Below are 22,024 nucleotides of genomic sequence, written 5' to 3' on the forward strand. Positions count from 1 at the left end.
CGTGGCAGCAGCCTGCCACCTCCAGGGGCGCCTTCGGCTGCCACTGGTTGGTGGAGGGCACGTAGCACTCCACGGAGGCCAGGCTGCCCTCTACGTTGCGGCCGCCCACTGCGTAAAGGAGCCCGTTGAACACGCTCAGGCTGAAGTGCGTGCGCTTCTGGGTCATGCTGGCCAGGTGGATCCAGGAGTTGAAGCGGGGATCGTATCTGGGAAGGGCAGAGGGAATGTGACAGCCTTGTGGTGGCAGCCAGGGAACCCCTGTTACTCCACGAACCACCGCGGGGGAACTGTGACACCATCCATGCGAGGAGGCTACTGACTGTGCGCAGCACCTCGCCCAGAGGCCGGTGATTCTCTTTCAACCACGGGTATAAAAGTGTGACACTTGGGGGAAAGCAGGGCAGGCATTGGTGACCCCCCTCCTCCTGTTGATAAATTTACTTCCTTTATTGGGCCCCTTGGAGAAGACCCTACAGAGACAGGTCTGCCACTCCCCTTTCCACTATATTCGAATATCTCTCATCTGGTAGGATCTACGGGTGAGTTTTGGGGTGGAAACTGGGTATTTGTGGCAATCAGAAAAGGGAACACTACCACATTAAAGTCAACTCCACATATCTTCAGACACCAACATCCCTAGCTCATTCTCATTGCTTAATTAAGATAGGAGTTGACTAATTGGATTTCTCCCTGTCTCACAGCCCCCTCATACATCTGTCCTGGCCATTGCAGCAGTAAACTGAATTACTCAACCAAGTCTTCTATCATCTGTTTAGAATGAGATCAATGGGATTCGTGTCCAAAAGCATCAACAAAGCCTTAACTTTTGATACTTGTCTATTTTCTACCACTTTTTAGTAGGTAATATTATTTTAGTTGAGGGATATATTTTTTTCAGTGTTCAATGTTACAGTACGTATACCATAAGCATTAAAATCAATATTGCAAAAACAGTGATTTGAGTACCAATAGTTGAATTATCAGTGGAGGGAAATAAGTAGTTATAGTAAAATATGCTTTCCTGAAGTATTGTAAACACAGAATTCACTCCATCAGTTTGATGTTCATTCATCTTTGTCCCTTTTAATCCCTAAATTGAAACTTAACTAAAGTTGTAAATTAAAGGCTAAAAATCCATTAATTGTTTGAATTCATTAAAGTAACACAATGAAATGAAGAATTGTTTCATCATATAATGTACACATTTTCAGATCTTGCTCATTAGTTATATTCGACTTTGTAAGCATGACTTCCTGAACATTTCATACATGTCGAAGTTTAATTTTTTATCATAAATATACGAAAATAATATGGCACTTGAGGCTTTTCTGAAGGATTTACTATGTTTTTTACTCTTCATGCTTCACAAATACTTACATTTTCTCTGGGATTAGTCTTCAAATAAGTATTTTAAGTTAATTAGCTGCCACTTTTTTAATGAGCTCATTCTATTTGCCAATTATAAATCTGACAGTCATCAATAAGTCACTTAAAATAAATGTATTATTTTAATCTTTCTTACCAAATTAGTGTTAAAAACTAAATTTGTACCCAGTGTCTTTCAGAAAAGCAGAATATTGTGAAGAGCCCCAGACTAGCAATGGGAAAATGTGAATTGCCACTTACTAGGGGTATAACCTCTCTGGGCATCAGATTTCTCACATGGAAAATCAGAATAATCCTCTCTTCTCTGCTCACTTCACAGGCTTATTCAGAAATCTACAGTACATGAATGCACTTAACATAATGTGAAGTGTTATATATAAAATGTCCCCTTATTTTTACTATTAATTTACTGAGCTAATGAATGAAGCTAACAGACATGGCTAATTTACTTCTATGTCAGGGCAATTTCCTCATCATATTGGACCATTTCAGTTCCTAGCAAAGGATCAAGTACCTGCAGAAATTGCTGACTGCATGTTTGGCTTGATTTCTTGCATCATTCTGGTCTTCACCACCAGCCACATAGAGAAATCCATCCATCACAGCCACGCACTGATTAAAACTCTTGGCGGGCATCTCTGTGAGCTTGCTCCATCCATTTTCAGGGTCTCTATACAAGACGTCTCTACTAAGGGACTTCTCAGTAAGGCTTGGGCGTCCCCCAACAGTGATGAGGACGCGACAGCCCCCGCGGATCCTCGTGCGCCTCGACTGCAATGTGTTTTGATGATATGGAAGTAAGTGGTAGTTCATAGCATCCACAAGAAGTTTGTGACAATCAGCATCTTGCATCATTCTTGGTACAGACTGAACATAATTGACCAGGTCTTGTGCAGAGATGGTACCAAAGCGAATATTGCTCAAAAGATCTGCAGCATATTTCATTCTCTTTTGGTCAAATTCTAACCACTTGATAGCAGTCTGGAATGCTACTATTTCAGAAGGCAACTGTAAGTCGTCATCTATAAGAAGTTCGTTAATTTGCTCAAATGTAAGTTTCATAAACTGATCTGACTCTGCAAATTCAAGGAAGTTATCCCGGATAAATTTTTGGGCTGCTGCTTTTGCAGTTTTCAGAGAGTACGTCTCAGCAATGTTAGCAATGTACATACAATTCTCAACATTCATCTCTCGTATCAGAAAATCACTGCACATCTTTACAAGGGTGTGGATCTGAAGATAAACAGCAGCAGAAATAATGCTTCCTATTGTGTACAAGGAGAGAGTCAGCTTTCCGGTGTAGGCATATGCAATGACAGTGGCCAGGCCCAGCGGTGAGATATCGTTGAGATCCACCCTTTGAGTAGATGGGTCTTTTTTTAGGATGTTGTAAAAGTACTCACTGCATGAAGCCATCACTGACTTGTGAACATCAAAGGATTTGGTTTTGGTGCCAATGACTAAGTCACAAAGGAAGCTCTCTTGGCGCATTTTGCTTAAACCTTCCAGGAGGTTGGGGCCATAAGAAGCATCTGTTAATTCAGAAGAAATGCAACTAAGGCCATTGCCTCCCTCTAGGATTCCATTCAAAGCATTTAGTTTGCTTAGGGGGCTGTCTTCCACAATTATGGTCATCTCATTGATTTCTCCTTTGTTCTTTCTGACAGTCTTCTTTTTGGGGGCCATGTTGGCAAACACACGGTCACAGTCAAGAGCTTGCTAGAAAACGAAAAAAAAAGGAATAGTATTATTTTATTTCATTTTTTTAATTTAATTTATTGGGATGACATCTATAATAAAAAAAGGGTAACATGCTAATTAGAGTGGACATCTTCCTGATGTCATTCCAGACGTCCTTCCTGACGAAGCTGGGGCGGAGGGAAGCCAGCCAGGTCCTAGGTGCCTGCAGACGGCCAGAGGAGGGAAGCAGCCCGGGTCCTGGGTGCCAGAGGGAAGCCAATGCCAGCTGCCGGGGGAAGGAAGACCTACTCTTGCACGACTTTTCGTGCATCAGGCCTCTAGTTGGTTAATAAAACTATACAGATTTCAGGTATACAATTCTACAATACATCATCTGTATATTATATTGTGTGTTTACCACCCCCAATCAAGTCTCCCTCCATCACTATACTCCCTTTCGCTTCTTCTACCTCCCCCACACCCTCTCCCCTCTAGCAATCACCATACAGTTGACTGTGTCCATGGGTCTTTCTTTTTTTTCTTTGCTTAACACCTTCACCCTTCTCACCCACCCTCTCCCCTCTGACAGCTACCACTCTGTTTTCTGTATCCTTGAATCTCTCTCCACTTTGTTAGTTTATTTTAATTGTTCTTTGAATTTTGAATTGCTACATTATGAAGTGTGTGTTTTTTAATAAATTAAATTTTTTTTAATCCTCAAAAATAGATTTAAGGACTTACATTACACTAGATCAGTGGCTCTCAACCTTCCTAATGCAGCGACCCTTTAATACAGTTCCTCATGTTGTGGTGACCCCCGATTTCATTGTTACAAATTGAACATAATTAAAGCATAGTGATTAATCACAAAAACAATATGTAATTATATATGTTTTCCGATGGTCTTAGGCGACCCCTGTGAAAGGGTCGTTCGACCCCCAAAGGGGTCGCGACCCACAGGTTGAGAACCGCTGCACTAGATGCATATTTTATTGACAATTTACTTCAGCATCAAGACATTATTTATCTTATTAAATAAGACTACTCCATAGCCATATTGCCAAGTAATTTTATATAGCAGAAAGGACCAAATATTCTCTGATCTAGCTGTACAATAATTATGGAATAGTAGTTAAACATCATTTGAAGGACTTGATTTACTCTCATGAAAAAGTGAATTATAACTATTCTGAAGTTTTCCTCAATAAAATACTAAAACTCATGAATCCATATAAAATGTAGAATATATATGTAAATAAATAAATGTAATACTTAAAAATCAATGGGGAAGGACTTGTAATGATAGCATTAGTAATTTGTACTCTACATATTCACTGAAATTAGTTAAATATCTAAATATCTCTCTCTTTCTCTCTCACACACAAAATTTACACATGAACTAGGGCAAAGTAGTTTTCCCCCCTTAATCTTAGAGTGAGGAAGGCCCTATTAAGTATAACACAAAATTCAGAAGCCATAAAAGAAAAGACTGAAATATCTGAATATAGAAAAACAATGAAAATTTCTACAAAATAACACCAACTGTTTAAAAGACAAGCAACAGACTGTGAAAAACATACATTGGGCCCTAACCGGTTTGGCTCAGTGGATAGAGTGTCAGCCTGCAGACTCAAGGGTCCCAGGTTCAATTCCGGTCAAGGGCATGTACCTTGGTTGTGGGCACATCCCCAGTAGGGAGTGTGCAGGAGACAGCTGATCGATGTTTCTCTCTCATTGATGTTTCTAACTCTCTATCCCTCTCCCTACCTCTCTGTAAAAAATCAATAAAATATATTTAAAAAGAAAACAAACATCGGTAACATTTCTACCAGAAAAAAAGCCATTGACACAATATTTAAAGAGTTCCTACAAATCAATTAAAAAAACAGACAAAAACTATGATTAGGTAACTAGGTCATTTAAAGAAGATAAAACACAAATAGTTAATAAATATTTTTAAAAAGTAAACTAATAATTATTAGGAAATTGTCAACTGAAACCCTTTTATTTTTTGTGGTCAAATTTTGTTTGATGGTTAAAATATTTTAAAATATTCATAACATCAAATATTGATGTGGTGCTCTCTATACACAGTTGACAGGAATATAATTGATACAGTCTTTTAAATGATAATTTGGCAGTCTATTATAAATAAAAACTATATTTATACTTTGAAACTAAAATTCTAAATCTATGAATGCACCTTATAGAGGTATAAGGGCTTTTATCTTTCTCATTAAGCTCAAATTGTCAAATTCACATTTATATCCTATATAATAAAAGGGTAATATGCAAATCAACTGAACGGCAGAATGATCGGTCACTATGATGTGCACTGACCACCAGGGGGAAAATGCTCAATGAAGGATCTGCCCCCTAGTGGTCAGTGCACTCCCACAGCGGGAGGACAGCTCAGCCAGAAGCTGGGCTCACGGCTGGCGAGCATAGTGGCAGTGGCGTGAGCCTCCCCCACCTCTGTGGCAGTGCTAAGAATGTCTGACTGACGGGCAGGGAGCAGGCCTAAGCTGGCAGGCAGACATCCCCTGAGGGCTCCTGGACTGTGAGAGGGTGCAGGCTAAGCTGAGGGACACCTCCCGCCCCCCGCCCCGAGTGCATGAATCTCGAGCACCGGGCCTCTAGTTTGTTTATAAGAATGAAGCTCATTTGTCCTTACTCATTCTTTCTTGCAGGCAACACCAAATGCATCCTTACCTTGTGAAACAAATTTTCAACCCACTGACATTTTAGTCTTCAAATGTATTTGACTTATGTGGTGAGGATCCCCTTGTTGGATTTCTCTGGGGAAAATTTTAAAACTTTTGCTCAGCAAGCTGCCCTCCTGTGTGTGGGCAGCACTGTGCTGGGATTGATGGGGTAATTTATGTTAGAGAGACAAAAATGACAAGTACAAAATGACAACAAAAAACTAGGTAAGCAAAGCAGAGTGATTTTTTTTTTCCAAACAGCAGTTTCCACCATCTAGTGTAGAAGCAGAAATGTATCTTTGAGGAAGCCCTGTCTGTTCTGCTGGAAGAATCCCTTTGGCCAACTTTTTATTCATGTCTTTTTAACTGTGCCTCTTTTATATTTCATTCTTTTATCTTTTACTGTAAAATTGCCTTATGGTCAATTAGTTATGTGGCAAAATGTTTGTGGCAGAGATACTCACAGTGAAACAACCTAGAACCATTTTATTCAACTTACTATACACAAAATACCATTTCAAAATGTAATTGCCAGGCAATTATTAATGTGATATTTTACTTGTTTTCCTACTAACTCTTCAAAATCCAGAGTGTGTGTTATACATACAACACAGCTCATTTGGGACTAGCCACACTTCAAGTGTTTAATAGCCCCAGGAGACTGACAACCATGTATTGGACAGCAGAGCCCTAGAACAACCTCCTAAAGAATGCAAAGTACATCTGAAAAACCAATAGATAAATGTAGATAAAATTCAAAAGAGGGCAGGAAAGTTGAAACAGAGGAATAAAAATTAGAGGGGACAAATCGAAAAATAATTTAATGTAAACCTAAATCCAATTATATTAATAATTATTTTAAATGTTAATGGATGAAGCATTTTAATTAAAAGGAAAAAGCAAGACCCAAAAATACATGCTATCTACAAGAGACTTACTATAAACAGAGACACAGGTAAGAAAACTTACTATAAACAGAGACACAGGTAGGAAAAATAAATGGCTAGAAAAAGATTTACCACAGAAATAGTAGGCATAAGAAGACTGGAGTGGCTATATTAATATCAGATAAAATACACTTCAAGGAAAAAAAAACTATTAGTGGTGATAAATAGGGAACTTTACAATAATATATCATCATGAAGATAAAGCAATCATAATGTATATATGCAAATAACAGAGCTTCAATATATGTGAAGGGAGAAATGGGCATTTCCTCAGTCATATTTTAAAATGTTAATTAACTCTCTCAGCAACTGATAGAATAACTAGAAAAAATATCAGTAAAGGTATAGATTATCTGAACATTATAATCACCCAGATTTAATTGATGTTTCTAGAACATCATACCTAACAATTCTTCTCAGGTGTATATAGTACATTCATCAACACAGATTCTGTGTTGGGTCTCAAAACATGTCTTAGTAAATTTAAAAGCATTGAAGTCATACAGAGTATGTTCTCTGATCATACTGTAATTAAATTAGAAATTAATAACAATGAACTATCTAGAAAAGCTACCACTATTTGCATATTAAATAATATACTTCTAAATAATCCATGAATCAAAGAAGAAATCACAAAGGAAATTCGATAATATTTCAAAGTGAATAAAAATGAAAATACAATATAATATAAATACCAGCTCCACTACTTACCTGAAGTGTGAGTTGCCATAGATAAATTATCTAACCTCTTAGAGTTTCCATTGACCTATCTCTAAAGTGAAGATAATAATAGTGTCTGCCTATAGGGTTGTCAGTGAAAACTCAGTGAACAAATATGCATACAGCATTTGGAAGAGAATCTGGCAAAAAGTGAGTGTTCAAAAAATTTGAATTATTTTCATTAACATCAACAACTCTTGTTTGTTGTTTCTTTGGGAGTAAAGCAAGTTTAAGCTTTGGTGTGAAGCAAATCAGAGAAAGCTGCCCCATCATGGAGAAGCAATCATGAGGAGCAGGAGGCGACATGGGACAAGGGTCCAGAGTGACCCAGCTTGAGAATGGGCAAATGGCAACCAGGGGAATTTCTGGAATATGTAAACATTTCCAAGGGATTTTTGAAAATACCAGGGGGAGAAATGGAATTTGTACAATTATATAGGCTGAGGAACAGATTATTTTTATTTTTATATAAATGATAAGGATAATCCTGGAAGTTTGGAAAACCTGTGACGTTTGGTTATAGGTTGTATAAGCAAAACAACAGATTACATGGAATAGACTGAATCTATGGATTTAAAGACTCAAATTAAAGGAACTATTTTGATGGCTTGGTGTTAGGATGGTTAGGTTTGCAGATAAGAATTTTGCCAGTCCTGATACCAAAGTGTTTTTAAGAGGAATGGGTACAGGAGGCAGAAGGCCATTAGAAGTGGAGGAGATACCTGAGGCAGGAAGGCATGACTCAGCATAGGATGCACAGACGAAGATGCCTGAAGTCATGAGGGAGACAGTTGGGCAGATAATATTAGGCCAAGACATACAGGCTCTTCTATGCCAGGAAGGGCTGGAACGTGATAAGTTAGTATGTAATGGAGAAGGATTCAGAAATCTCCATGAAGGAAGAGGCCAACCTGATGAAATCAGTGAAAGTTCTTCTATGGCCTTCCTTCTCTTATTTCCTGTTGCCACCTCTCTTCCCTCCATTGTCTGGCCTTCATGCTGACCTTGGCATTGCCATGAAACCCTCATGCCCTTCTCTATCTGAATGTTCTTGCCTGTGTCCCATTTCTCCAGGGCCCTACTCAGTAATACATTAACTAGTCTGGCAAATGATCCACGCCAATCAATTAATGAGCACATATACTCTTCCTCCCAGGTATGCATGCTTTTTGTTAGATTTTTAAATTAATTTATTTTTTATCAGTGTCCTTCTATGACTCACATACAAATTTCCAAGAGTAGCCATTGTGGAATACACACACACACACACAAACACACACACAAACACACACAGGGGCAAAAGTAGGTTTACAGTTGTTTGTATGGTAAATAATACAATAATTAATAAATAATACAAGAATAATAATTTTGCATACTCACAATTGTAAACCTACTTTTGCCCACCCTTGTATATATATTTTCTGCTTTAAATAATACTTAAGCCCTAACCGGTTTGGCTCAGTGGATAGAGCATCGAACTGCGGACTGAAGGGTCCCGGGTTCGATTCCAATCAAGGGCATGTACCTTGGTTGCGGGCACATCCTCTGTGGAGAGTGTGCAGGAGGCAGCTGAATCGATGTTTCTCTCTCATCGATGTTTCTAACTCTCTATCCCTCACTCTCCCTTCCTCTCTGTAAAATATCAATAAAATATATTTTTTTAAAATACTTCATTTTAATAATATTATTAATTAATATTTTAATAGTATTTTAATATATATTTTTTTTAAATAAGAAAGGGCTTTTAGAGCCCTCAGAATCACTCTGTAGAAATAACTGGCTTCTTTAGCTCTCTCTAGGGGTGGTAGAGAGAGAAGCTGGCAGGAGACAAATGTGATGGAAGACTAGACCTTGGATGGTGAACACACAGTACAATATGATATACTAGCATAGAATGGTACACTTGAAACCTATATAACTTTATTAACTAATGTAACCTCAATAAATTCAATGAAAAAACCTCTATTATCATACAAATTTAAGAAAATAGAAGTGAGTAGGATGTGAGGTTCTAACCTAACTATCTTCAGATTTTTGATGAATTTTTAATTAATCACCATAAATAGAGGTGACCTATAATCTCAAATACTTAGTAAAATTAATTTTTTGTAAATATGAAAAAAGAGACTATTAAAATCATAGCCAGTGGACAACTTCCTTTCCTGGTGGAAGTATTTTCCCAGATATGCTCATAAATTATCTGTCTTTACTAGAGCTGTTATGACATTATTTAAAAAATATTTTTATTGATTTCAGAGAGGAAGGGAGAGGGAGAGAGAGATAGAAGCATCAATGATGAGAGAGAATTGATTGGCTGCCTCCTGTAAGCCCCACACTGGGGATTGAGCCTGCAACCTGGGCATGTGCCCTGACTGGGAATTGAACCCTGACCTCATGGTTCATAGGTCGATGCTCAACCACTGAGCCATGCCGGCTAGGCTACCATGACATTCTATTCCTAAGTTCGCACCTTGAGGGTGAAGCTGTCCATCCACCTGCCCAGGTGTTCTCAGTCTGTGCCATGTCCCTCCAATAAGGTCACTGCAGATCCCTCAGTGGAGTCTGAGGATCAGGGCCACTTCTTTGAAGCTGGAAAAGCTCTGATGTCCTCCAGGCTGCAGAGATGTTCACTGGCTGCGATAGCCTGGTAAATGCTCTTCCACCGGCCCTGCTCTTCCATTTCCCTCAGCCCACTTGGGGCTCCAGCTACCGCCTTTCTCAATTGAAGGATTGCAAGCCAGTAAGAATGGTAAGGGCAGCTGCACTGTGTGCTCTGGGCCCTACAGCAGAGAAGACTGGCTTCCTCATTATGGGGGATCAAACCCAAGAGGCTCTGTTCTCACTAGCAGACAGAGAAGCCCTCAAGAATTCTGTAGGCCCCTCATACTGGGCCTTTCTGGAGAGTACAGACACAAGGCATGTCACACTGGGTACACACACACACACACACACACACACACACACACAAACACACATTCACCATGCCACTTGATCAACCAGCATTTTTCCACAATCACATTTAAATGAAGAGCAAGGGCAAGCTTAAAAGGAAGAAATTATGAAAGACAGCCTAGGAGTAGATGTGTGAAAGTCAAGTGGAACAATTTAATTCACTTCTATTTACTCATTTGGTGATGGTGCTGGGCTTTGAGGCTGATATTATGGGCTGATAGAAGCTGAATAGGAAAATACCTGGATATTTACAAAAAAAGTATTACTCAGTCACTAGGTCATATGTGAGCATGCAGTCAAAAGCAATTTGTACAGTAACTCTCACTGTTTTTCCTACAATTATACAAATGTTCACTCTGCACCCCTGGGTCATATTATTAGTGGTCACTAATGATGGTCACAATGATAGTAAAAATGTGGCTGCAAGAAAAAGGTTACAAAAATGATGTATATATTCATATATAACCTAGAGCATAGCCTAGATATTGAGTAATAAATTCTGAAAGCATTTCATTCTTACTGATTCAATTATATATTAACTAAGAATTAGAAGGGGTTTTAATTATCATTGTTGTTTTTTATTTATTTTATTTTTTTAACAAGTGACTGCTTTGTGGCCATCTGTTCAGGGAATCTCCAGGCTTGGTAGCCAGGGCAATCACCATGGTTACCATACCCAAGGGATGGATTTGACTGGGGTTATGATCAGGATGGTGAGGAGGAAAGCCTTGCTGAGCTGCCCGTGGCTGGAAGAGTTTTAAGACTGGGTCTCTGTTTTCTCCAAAGCACAAAGGGTTTGATTCTCCTTCCCAACCCAGCGGACTCTAATGAGTTGCCTCTTGGAGTCAAAGAGAGGAAGATCAATACAGAGCCCTCCTCCACCTTCCACCCCTCCCCGGACTTCTAGTGGCTTGCGCTTTTCACACAGCCCCTACTATGGTGGAAAGAATTGGTCTGACCACAGCAGCTGAGGTTGTGTAATGGGACAAGCAGCCATTTGGAGGCATTTCCAGTCCCTTCCTGTCCCTTCCCTTTTTTGAGTGAAAGAAGAGCCTTACCCAGGGTGCAGAGGGCTATAGAAGGCTCCCCCTGCTACAGGGCTATCCCTTCATTCTGTGGAGGGCACCCACAGAATTCTCCTTCTCTGGTCATGGACACCACAGCCTCCTCCCCTCTCTGCTCCATCCACTATCACCTAGAGCAGCTTCTTGGGTCTCCTCCATTAGAAACTGGGCAGAAGGGTAACAGAGATGCAATTCTATGCTCTCCTGCCACTGCCCACTGCAGATCTTGGCTCTTGTGTCATTTCTATGACGAACATGTCATATATTCAACACCCAATAAATAGCTGGGCAGTTATGTGAGCCATCACAATTTTCATCATCTTTTGTGTTTTCCAACTTTAAGTATGTTAATAAATAATTCCTATATATAAATTATCGAGCATGAATCTATATGATGAATCAAATGTAAATTGTTACCTCCATTTCTACCTAGAATAATAATTATATAGCTAGCATTTATTAATTGAGGGCTTACTGTGTGCTGAGCCCTGAGTATTTTATTTTTTTGAATTTAAGTCTCACCAAATCCTAAAATGTAGTTTATATTAAATTCATTTTACAAATGAAGAAATTAAAGTTCAGAGAGAGTTTTTAAAATGTACTCAAGGTCACACAAGGTCACAATCAAACCCAGTTTGAACCCTGACCCCCTCTATTGCCTCCTGTAAACCCAGGGCAGGTTAAAATCTGTAGCAGTTTAAAAAGTTAGCTCTTTCCAACATGAGAAGATAGAGACTGAGTGAGGTAGGACTGAGATTTATCAATTCAAAATTTGAATACAGAGAACATGAAATGGTTCTTTATAGCTCCAAACATTGAAATAAATGCATTGCCCTTTTAAATGTAAGATACATTTATTTTCGGACAAACAGAGTCTGTGGATTTAGTTATGCTATTAGGGGTAGTAAATATATGAAACTCCAGCCCTGGCTGGTTTGGTTCAGTGGATAGAGCGTGGGCCTGTGGACTGAAGGGTCCCGGGTTTGATTCTGGTCAAGGACACATGCCTGGGTATCGGGCTCAATTCCCAGTGGGGGGCATGCAGGAGGCAGCTGATCAATGATTCTCTTTCATCATTGATGTTTCTATCTCTCCCTCTCCCTTCCTCTCTGAAATTAATAATACTTTTAAAAAAGATATGAAACTCCAATAGGTGGATAAGCCAAAAATAGAAACAGGTTCTATGAATTTGTTGACCAGAGAATAAATACTTCCTTGTGTTAGGTTGAATATAGAATTATCAATTTTTGTTTAAAGACAAAGAGTATCAATTTTTTATGGTTCAACTTAGCTAGAGGCCTTTGCCTAACTCTTACTGATAAAGTATACAGACTTTACACATCAAGTTAATTTCTATTTTCCAACCCTGGATACACTATGCAAGGAGCCAGTGCTAAAGTTTTTGGTTGTGGTTTAGTTGAAAATTTTACTAAAATAGCTCTTTCTCTTTCCTAGTCTGCTGTATGTGTTTAAGGTTGGGGAGAGGAGATTGTTGGGTGGGAGGGAGGATTGGATATATAGTTTCTAAGATTAATGTCTCTGGTTGTCATAGAACTGAAAATTGGGTTTTAGTGTTCACTTTGCTCTAACCAGCCGATGAACCTGCAGCAAAACACCCAACCTTTTAGGATTTCAGGTTAGCCACCTGCCAAATGAGGAGATGGGTACCTTCCAGTTCTAAAATTTTACACAGAGTTAGAATAAACACTGGGTTTTGCTGTCAGAATTGCCAAAGTCTGGTCCTGTATGACTTCTCCACTCCCCCCCTCCCCCAATATGGCCTTCTAGAATGTAGGAATAGACTCACACATGGATAATCCAACCGAGACAGGGGATACTTCACCTGGAAGTCACACATATGCGTCTGGGTAGCCAGATTTAGCGAATAAAAACACATGATTTCCAGTTAAATCTGAATTCTAGATAAAGCACGAATCATATTTTAGTATAAGTATATCCCATGCAATATTTGGGACATACTTATACTAACAACTGGTTTATGATTTATCTGAAATTCAAATGTGCCTGGGTGTCCTGTATTTTATCTAGCAACCTTATCTGGGTTGGTGAGTCCGTGCATTCCATGACATTTTCGGGAATACTATGAAACAGGCTGTGCGTGTGTGTTTATGTGCATTTTTCTGTAGCTTGGGCCCAAAGCATTCACGAGGTTCTCAAAAAGGTCCACAACCCAAAACAGACCCAGAACCACGATGCTGCCACGAAACGGGTAACATAATTCTACCCTCTTCTACGAGTGGGCAAGTCCATGTGAACGTATCACCCTTGAAATCAAGTTCCTCCTGGCCTGAAAGAGATCTCAGATGAAAAGCTCCTAGGACTGATTATAGCAAAGAATTGTCACTTTATATTTAAGAACATTCTTTTTCCCGCTGCCCTCCACCCTGGCCTCCAGGGAGCGACTACCCAGGGCAGGCGGAAAAGCCATGTGTGCTAAAGTGTCACTGTCACTCCCATGCCAGAGCGAGCTGGGATCCCAGCATGTCTCCCAGCCAAAGGGGCGAATCAGCTGCCCCAGCTCCCGGTCCCAGCCACATTCCAAGCGCTGCATCTGTCCCGGCTCATCAGCACCGACTCCCGGAATAGAAACGCTGGGCTCAGGCCCTGCTGCTTGCCATTTTAAGTTAAGTCCAGCATAAAGGGGGGTGGGGGTGGGGCTCCCACTTTACCGTTTCATTTCCAACATTTCTCATCTAAAACCTATGTCCGTATAACCGGATGTGCACATTTAGAACAAAAACTTGTTTTACAGTTAAATTACAAATTTGTTTACTTTTGCGGGGGGGGGGGGGGGTGTTCTATTTTGTCAATAGGTTATATTTCTGGGAATTTGAAAAGTTTCCTAATTTTTTTTTTGCTACCAATATCATTACAATGAATTAATTTTATCTAAAATTATTGGGTACCAAATGTGTACCTGGTTCCTGATTTTTAAAAAAATGGAGAAGAAATGTTAAGCTCTGTGAACAAAACTAAAAATTTTAATTTCCCCATCTTTTTTTTCTATAAAATAGAGGAAGAAAAAACATACATCGGACTTTAGAGACTTAAAATGATTGTTAGAAATTACAAGTAATGTTGCTATTCTAAAGCATCCTCTCATGAATTTCTATGACTATGTAGGACCTTTGCCTAATGTATCACATTCCTTCGATTTCAAGAAAATGGCTTCTGGTTCCCCAATTCAAATCAGGGACCTGGGCGATCTGACCCAGCTGCAGGCGCCTTCAGTGAAATCGCTCTGCAAACACTCAGACACGCCACCCTCTCCCACCCACAGGGCCACACACCCCCAGAATCGGGAAGACAGGAATTGGAGAGTGTGGCCCCAGCTCCTTACCCTCCTGTGTTGAGTGGCGTCCCCGACTTGTGATGATGAAGTGTCAGCAGCAGACTCCTCTTGGGAAGCAATCTGTGGGGAGAGAAGGGAGAAGGGGAGCCACCAGCAGCCACCTGACAAGTCCCAGCAGCAATTTTTAGAGTGACCCTTTGCAGTCCCACTGGCTGAAGCAGCTGAGCCTGCACTGTCGCCCCAGCAGCAGTGTGAGTCCTCCTCTCCCTCTTTGGCCTTCAACTTCAGGCTACCCCGGGCAGGGGGCGGAGCTCTGGTTGGAGGAGGGGAGTTGGGTTTCTTGACCTGCCCAGTTGTTTTTTGTTTTGTTGGTGTGTGTTTTAATTGATTTCAGAGAGGAAAAGAGAGAGTGAGATAGAAACCTCAATGATGAGAGCGAATCATTGATTCGCTGCCTCCTGCACACCCCCCACTGGGGATTGAGCCTGCAACCCGGGCATGTGCTCTGACATAATCGAACTGTTACCTCCTGTTGGTAGGTCGATGCTCAACCACTAAGCCACACCAGCCGGGGGCAATGGAAGGCGGGGGGAGGTTTGATTTTGTGCGTGTGTGTGGTTATTTTTTTTAATCAAGAGCTCAATCAATCTTGGTGTGAGGAAAGAAAATTAATCAGGTGTGTATTTAATTGGTGGGAGCAGGGATTAGAGTGAATGTACTTTATAAGAGAAAGGGAAGGTTGTGGATAAAAATTAGCTTCTAGAAAGGTAAATCACCTGGTGACCTCAGGTCCTTGGAAAAGACTGCGTTTATAAATGGACTGCTCTTTAGAAGAAGAGCACATGTTTAGGAGGACCAGGTGCTGTCTATGGTACCTACATATGGCACTTGCATTATTAGAGTCGATGTCTAGTTCATAGAGTGAAGTTCACGACCAGTCCTTGATTATCCAGTGATTCATAGGGGGGTCTAGGATTAACACATACTGTGGTACCCATGCAGGATGGAAAAAAAATATCTACTTTGGCAACACTTCATGTGAAGAAGAAAATTCAGAGGATTATAATTGACCACAAGCTTTTAATAGGCACCAAGAGTGTGAAGTGGATGCTAAAAAAGTTAGCCTGATATTAGGCTGCAATAATAGAAAAATAGGTCATGGAAAATAAATGTTCAGGCCCAGGCCCATGTGGTTCAGTTGGTTGGGTGTCATCCTGTGCACCAAAGCGTTGCTGGTTTGATTCGCCATCAGGGCACATGCCTGTGTTGCAGGCTCCATCCCTGGTAGGGGGTGTGTAGGAGGCAGCCAACCATGTTTCACTCTCACATGGATGTTTCTCTCTCTCTTCCTCTCCCTACCTTCTCCCTCTAAAAAAAAATTTTTTTTTAATTAATAAAAGTCATAAAAAATGTTCTGTTTATTCTTCATTAGTCAGATCATGTGTTAAGTATTGCCTTGATGCCTTGGCACACTGAGAAATTATTCTGCACCCTGAAGGAGATAGCTGGAATGAAGAGAACTTCAGAGATGTGCATACTGGGACCATCTGCAAAAAAGGTAGGACTAAGAGAGGACTTAGGACACATGAGACTTCTGAGTGCTAGTGTTTTAGGGGGGTGTTGTACAGCAAGGACATTCATTTACAATTTTTGTAGCTTAAGGTGTCAAAAATTAGGCCCAATGGGGGGTTTATAGGGGGATGAGGTCACATATGTAATACATTAATCAATAAAGAAATTAAAGATTGAAAAAAAAAGAAAAAAATTAGGCCCAATGGTAGAAATTCCAGGGACCTGACTTAAAAATAAGGAAAGAAAACTCTGATGACAACTGGGTTCTAATGAAGAAAAGGAGCCAGTTTCCAGTGATTAAAAGGATGGAAGTAAAAGAAGTTTTGGGACTGGGGTGATACAGAGGGGACTCTCGCTCTGGCTGGGCACTTGCACTGGATCATCGCTGATATTTTCCAAAACTCTAAGACTCTATGTGTTGGGTTCCAGTTCTCCTGACACCTCTCAACTCATTGGATAGCATCTTAGTTACCAGTTCTATTTGAATTACAGCCAGCTCTTTAGTAGGGATAATTATTTTGGTTGTGTTTTTCATTCTTTGCTTCCACCCATAGATCTCTAGCTCAGAATGAATCAGAAGTAAATCAGTACTTAATTCTGTGGTTTATATCAAGCTAATAAAGAATGATTCCCAAGTGATCTTTCTTGTTTCCACCTCTTCAACTCCAGTAAAGGCCCAGAGCATTTAACTCTATTCTGACTATGATAAAAATCAGCCTTATATCAGTATTTATGATAATGCTGAATGATGATGAAAAGGGCCTTCAAAGAAGTAGGTGTTGGAACCAACACTATTGCCTTCAAGGGTGCAAGATGATTACTTTCAGTTTTACTGGAACAACACTGAGATACTCCTTTTAATAGAATATTATTTGAGGCAGTGTTATGAACACAATTGGAAGAGTAAGTGGCAAAAATGGAAAATCTAAAAAATATTTCAATCAAAAACACATTTACAGAGTAGCTACCATATGCAAGCATTCAATTACTGCTGTGGTTGATATGCTAGAAATATTGGGGACATGAAACATGGGTAGATAAGGAGCCTGGACAACTGCAATATATTTGAAATTTGATTTTTATCCTTAAAGCAATGGGGGCCTACTTAGTAATGTTTATGTTTTTAAAAAGTGTGCCATAATGCCATATTTCTCCCCACAACATTAGAAAGAATGTTGTGGCATTTGGGGAGTATAACCTCAGCAGAATTTAGTTTTATGAAAATCTATATTATAAAAGGCCAGTGACCGTAACGTTGTAACACCATAACGACCAAATGACCGGTCACCGGGAGATGCATTGATGGGTCTTGCGGTGTGGTGGGACTCTGGGTCTCATGCAATTTCATGCACTGGGCCTCTAGTATTAAAATATTAGGTAAGTTATTGGAATAGAGTAGGTGGTATCAGTGGTTTGAGGAGGAGAAGGTATCAAATTGTCTAGAAGAGTGAGGGAGAACATGGGCGAGAATGACCAGGCAGGATAGGCGACCCACTTGAGGGTAACAGCCATGACTGTTGGTTTGAGACCTGTCAGCTTGCCTGTATGTTTTTCTTAAGCCAAATACAGCTGCAGACAAACCAGAGAGTTGAATTTAACTGGAGAAGGAATTTTTCAAGGTGGCCAATTTATTTGTTTTCATTGTTAGTGCCTATCTCTCCTTCAGCAACTTCTTACTACCCTTTGCCACAGATAAACTTAAATATAAGCTCCATGAGGGCAGAGATCTTTATCTATTTTGATAAAACTGATAATCTCAAATGCCTAAAACGGTGCCTGGCACATAGTAGATGATAAATAATTGTTTATTAACTGGATAAAAGGATGAATGAATTAATGAATATTGAATAAGATGAATAAGATGAAGTAAGAGGACAAGAGAGTTGAGGATGTATACCAGGAACTATTATAATGGCAGGTGTAAAAGTGAGCTAAATGAGGAAAATGAAGTCCCAAAGGCAAGGACTTCTTCTTGTTAACGACTATAACCCCAGAACCAAGAGAATGCCTAGCATATAGTAGGTACTCAATAGATATTTGTTGAATAAAAAATAATACTGACAACAGAGTAAAATACAAAGATGAAAAGTATTGTGATATTTTGCTTTGTACTTATTCTAGTTGCTTCTTATAGCAATTCACAGGGATTCTCTAGCAAAAAACAAATGTTTTTTCAAAAAGAAAAGAAAGAACAGTGGGACAATAACCCATGGTCATCAAAATATACCTATCTGCTCTAGATTATAGCTCTGATAATTTAGCAGTTTCTCAACTCATACTACCAATAGGAAGTCAATTTGTATGCTGTTTCTCAAACTGTAATGTACACAGGAATTACTTGTGGACCTTGTTAAATATCAATTCTCATAAGGTATGTCTGGAGGGGGTCCAATATCTGCTTTTCTAATAAACTCACAGCTAATGCTGATATTGCTGGTCTAAAGACCAAACTTAGAGTAGTGAGGATTTAGAGTACTTGGCTACTAAATATTTGAAGGGAAAGAGTTTGTCAAAAAGGCAATAGAAGCCATTCCGTCAGAATGCACTCAATATTCCGACACCAAATCTTCAAATCTACCTGGATGAAGTCCATAATCTTTCCTCCTTTAATTTGTTAAAATGGAACAGCCCTCCTTCTAAACCCAGCCCCTCTACTATTGCTTTTGATTACAGATACAACCTGTTCAGTTCTCCCCACTCACCTGTACTCAACCTTCCATAGCTGCTTAAGGTCTCCTAACTCATCCTTTGCATCTTACCTTAAATATCACTTACTCAAGAAGTCCTTGCTTGAATTTTTATCCCACATTCTATGCTTCCACACTGCCTTCTATTTCCTCTTCCATGTCACAATTCAACAACTCCTCAATGGACAATAAGTGACATAAATAACAAAAGCTAGCATGCCAGCCAATATCTACCACTAATGGTACTCAAACTTTCCTATTTAAAACAAATACAACAAACACAATTTTTAATTTAGTCTACATTCCTTCCCCTCCAGGTAATGCCATATTCCTCTCCACTTCTTCACAGGCAAAATTCTCAGCTATATTATATGTATCTACACCTGCTGCCCCTATCATGTTGCTTCCCATTTCCCCCTCAACTCAATCCAAGCAGGCTTCCCTGTTTACCCTCGACCAAAGTGGGTTGGCCAAAGTCATAAATAACATGGAGTCACTAAGTTTTTTTGGACATTTGCCAGTACTTGACCTTTCAGAAGTAGTCCACGCAGTTGACTAATCATTCCTACTAAAAATGCTCTTTTCCCATTGGTTTTTGTTTTCTTCAAATGTCCTGGTTATTTCTTCTCAGTCTCCTTTCCTAGTGGAAGGTCTTCTACCCAACTCTTGAAGATTAAAATACTTGGGAGCTATCCTAGACTCTCTTCGATCCTCAAAACTGCATCCGGCAGATGAGCTCATACACTCTTAAATGTCTCACAGGCTCCTTAAACTCATTATTTCCAAGATGAAAGTCATCCTTTCCCCTCAAATATGTTCCTCCTATAAGTCGCTTTGATAGTAAACAACCCAGCTCCTTTAAGGCTAAATCTGTGTCATCATTTACCTCTTTCTCACCACCCTGCATTTGCATAGCCACATCTGCTTAATCACCACATCCTGTTATTACATCTGTAATACCCCCGCCTCCCCCCCATCCTATCGTTGTGGTTCAAGACATCACCACCTCTCACCTGGAACAGTGCAAAATCCTCCTAAATGGCCCCCCTGTGTCCACTACTGCTTCCCTGCCATCCATTTTCCACACAGTGTAACTGAAGTGATATTTTCAAATGTGATCATGTAATTCCCCTGCAGAAAATTCAACAGCTTTGCATTTCCTCAGGATAAGATCCCAAATCCTTCTCTGGCTTGCAGTGACTTTCAGCCACCTGATCCTTCTACATCTGCAATCTCTTCATGCTCTAGCAAAACCAGTCCCCTCCAAGTGCTTCAAATATACCACACTCACTGTCCTGCCTAAGGTCTTCATACTTGCTCTCCCAACTGCCTGAGGGGTCTTTCTCCTCATTCTGCTTAAGGTCTCCTAACTCATCCTTTGCATCTTACCTTAAATATCACTTACTCAAGAAGTCCTTGCTTGAATTTTTATCCCACATTCTATGCTTCCACACTGCCTTCTATTTCCTCTTCCATGTCACAATTCAACAACTCCTCAATGGACAATAAGTGACATAAATAACAAAAGCTAGCATGTATTGGTACTTATTCTGTACGAGGTCTCTGTGGTAGGTAGATTCTAAGATGACCCCAAGTGATCTTTGGCTCTTAGGATTCATAGCCTTATGTGATCTCTTCACATTCAGTAACTTGTTTCTCCGTAATAGAATACCTCAAAGTTGAGGGGATGAGACTTCTGGGTTAGACTCCAAAAGATCCTGACTTCCATCTTAATAGCAGTCTTTCTCTCTTTTTTTTTTTAAAATATATGTTATTGATTTTTTACAGAGAGGAAGGGAGAGAGATAGAGAGTTAGAAACATCGATGAGAGAGAAACATCGATCAGCTGCCTCCTGCACATCTCATACTGGGGATGTGCCCGCAACCCAGGTACATGCCCTTGACCGGAATCGAACCTGGGACCTTTCAGTCCGCAAGCCGACGCTCTATCCACTGAGCCAAACCAGTTTCGGCAACAGTCTTTCTCTCTTGCTGGCTTTGATGAAGCCTAGTGCCATGCTGGAGATGCCCAGGCCAGAAACAGCCAGCTGAAAAAAAAAATGAAGCTCTTAGTTTCAAATCCCCCAAAGATCTGAATCCTGCCAACTACCACTGTATTAACTTGCAAGTAGATCCTTTCTCAGATGAGCCTTCAGTGGCCAGCATCTTGGTTGCAGCCTTGTGAAAGGCCCTAAAGCAGAGACTTAGTCAAGCTCTGCCTGGATCCCTGGCCCATGGAAATTATCCTATATAATAAAAGGGCAATATGCAAATTGACCCTAACAGCAGAACGACTGGGGATGGCTGGTCACTATGACACACACTGACCACCAGGGGGCAGACGCTCAATGCAAGAGCTGCCCCCTGGTGGTCAGTGCGCTCCCACAGGGGTAGCTCTGCTCAGCCAAGCCAGGCTGCCAGCTGCCAGCACAGTGGTGGTGGCAAGAGCCTCTCCCGCCTCCTCAGCAGCACTAAGGATGTCCAACTGCAGCTTAGGCCTGCTCCCCTCTGGCAAGTGGACATCCCCCGAGGTCTCCTGGGCTGCTAGAGGGATGTCTGACTGCCAGCTTAGGCCCGATCCCCTGGGAAGTGGGCCTAAGCCAGCAGGTGGACATTCCCCAAGGGGTCCCAGACTGCGAGAGGGCACAGGCCAGGCTGAGGGACCCCTCCCCCCGCGAGTGCACAAATTTTTGTGCACCAGGCCTCTAGTGATATAATAAATGGATGTTGTTTTAAGCTACAACAGCTTAAAACATGTTATGTAGCAGCAATACATGTTTTGCAGCAATTGGTAACTAATACAGTACCCTTCTATGAACTTTTCGTGTATCAACTAATGTAATCCTCATAACATCTTTAACAGACAGGATTCCTGTTTTACAAGAAAACTGGAGCAGCTTTCACTTATTCTGAGCACATGCTGATCAGAGATGGAGCCAAAATTTGCACCCACATTGTCAGGTTCCAGAGCCTGTGCTCTAAATTACTCAATTGCATG

General features: G+C 40.4%; 1 protein-coding gene across 1 annotated transcript in view; it reads right to left on the minus strand.

Moving 5' to 3' along the window:
• The window catches only part of KLHL31 (kelch-like family member 31), a 22,560-nt gene extending 1,798 nt beyond the window's left edge, over positions 1-20,762 (minus strand). Inside the window, exons 1-4 of the mRNA XM_014545345.1 lie at positions 20,699-20,762; positions 14,816-14,887; positions 1,901-3,105; positions 20-206 (exon numbers count right to left, since the gene is read on the minus strand). Of these exons, the coding sequence (XP_014400831.1) occupies positions 20-206; positions 1,901-3,105; positions 14,816-14,887; positions 20,699-20,755 (1,521 nt within the window). The 5' untranslated portion in view covers positions 20,756-20,762. The remainder of the gene's footprint in view (positions 1-19; positions 207-1,900; positions 3,106-14,815; positions 14,888-20,698) is intronic.
• Positions 20,763-22,024: the final 1,262 nt, after the last annotated feature.

Source organism: Myotis brandtii, unplaced genomic scaffold, assembly GCF_000412655.1.
Source record: "Myotis brandtii unplaced genomic scaffold, ASM41265v1 scaffold4000, whole genome shotgun sequence".
NCBI classification, from domain to species: Eukaryota; Metazoa; Chordata; class Mammalia; order Chiroptera; family Vespertilionidae; genus Myotis; species Myotis brandtii.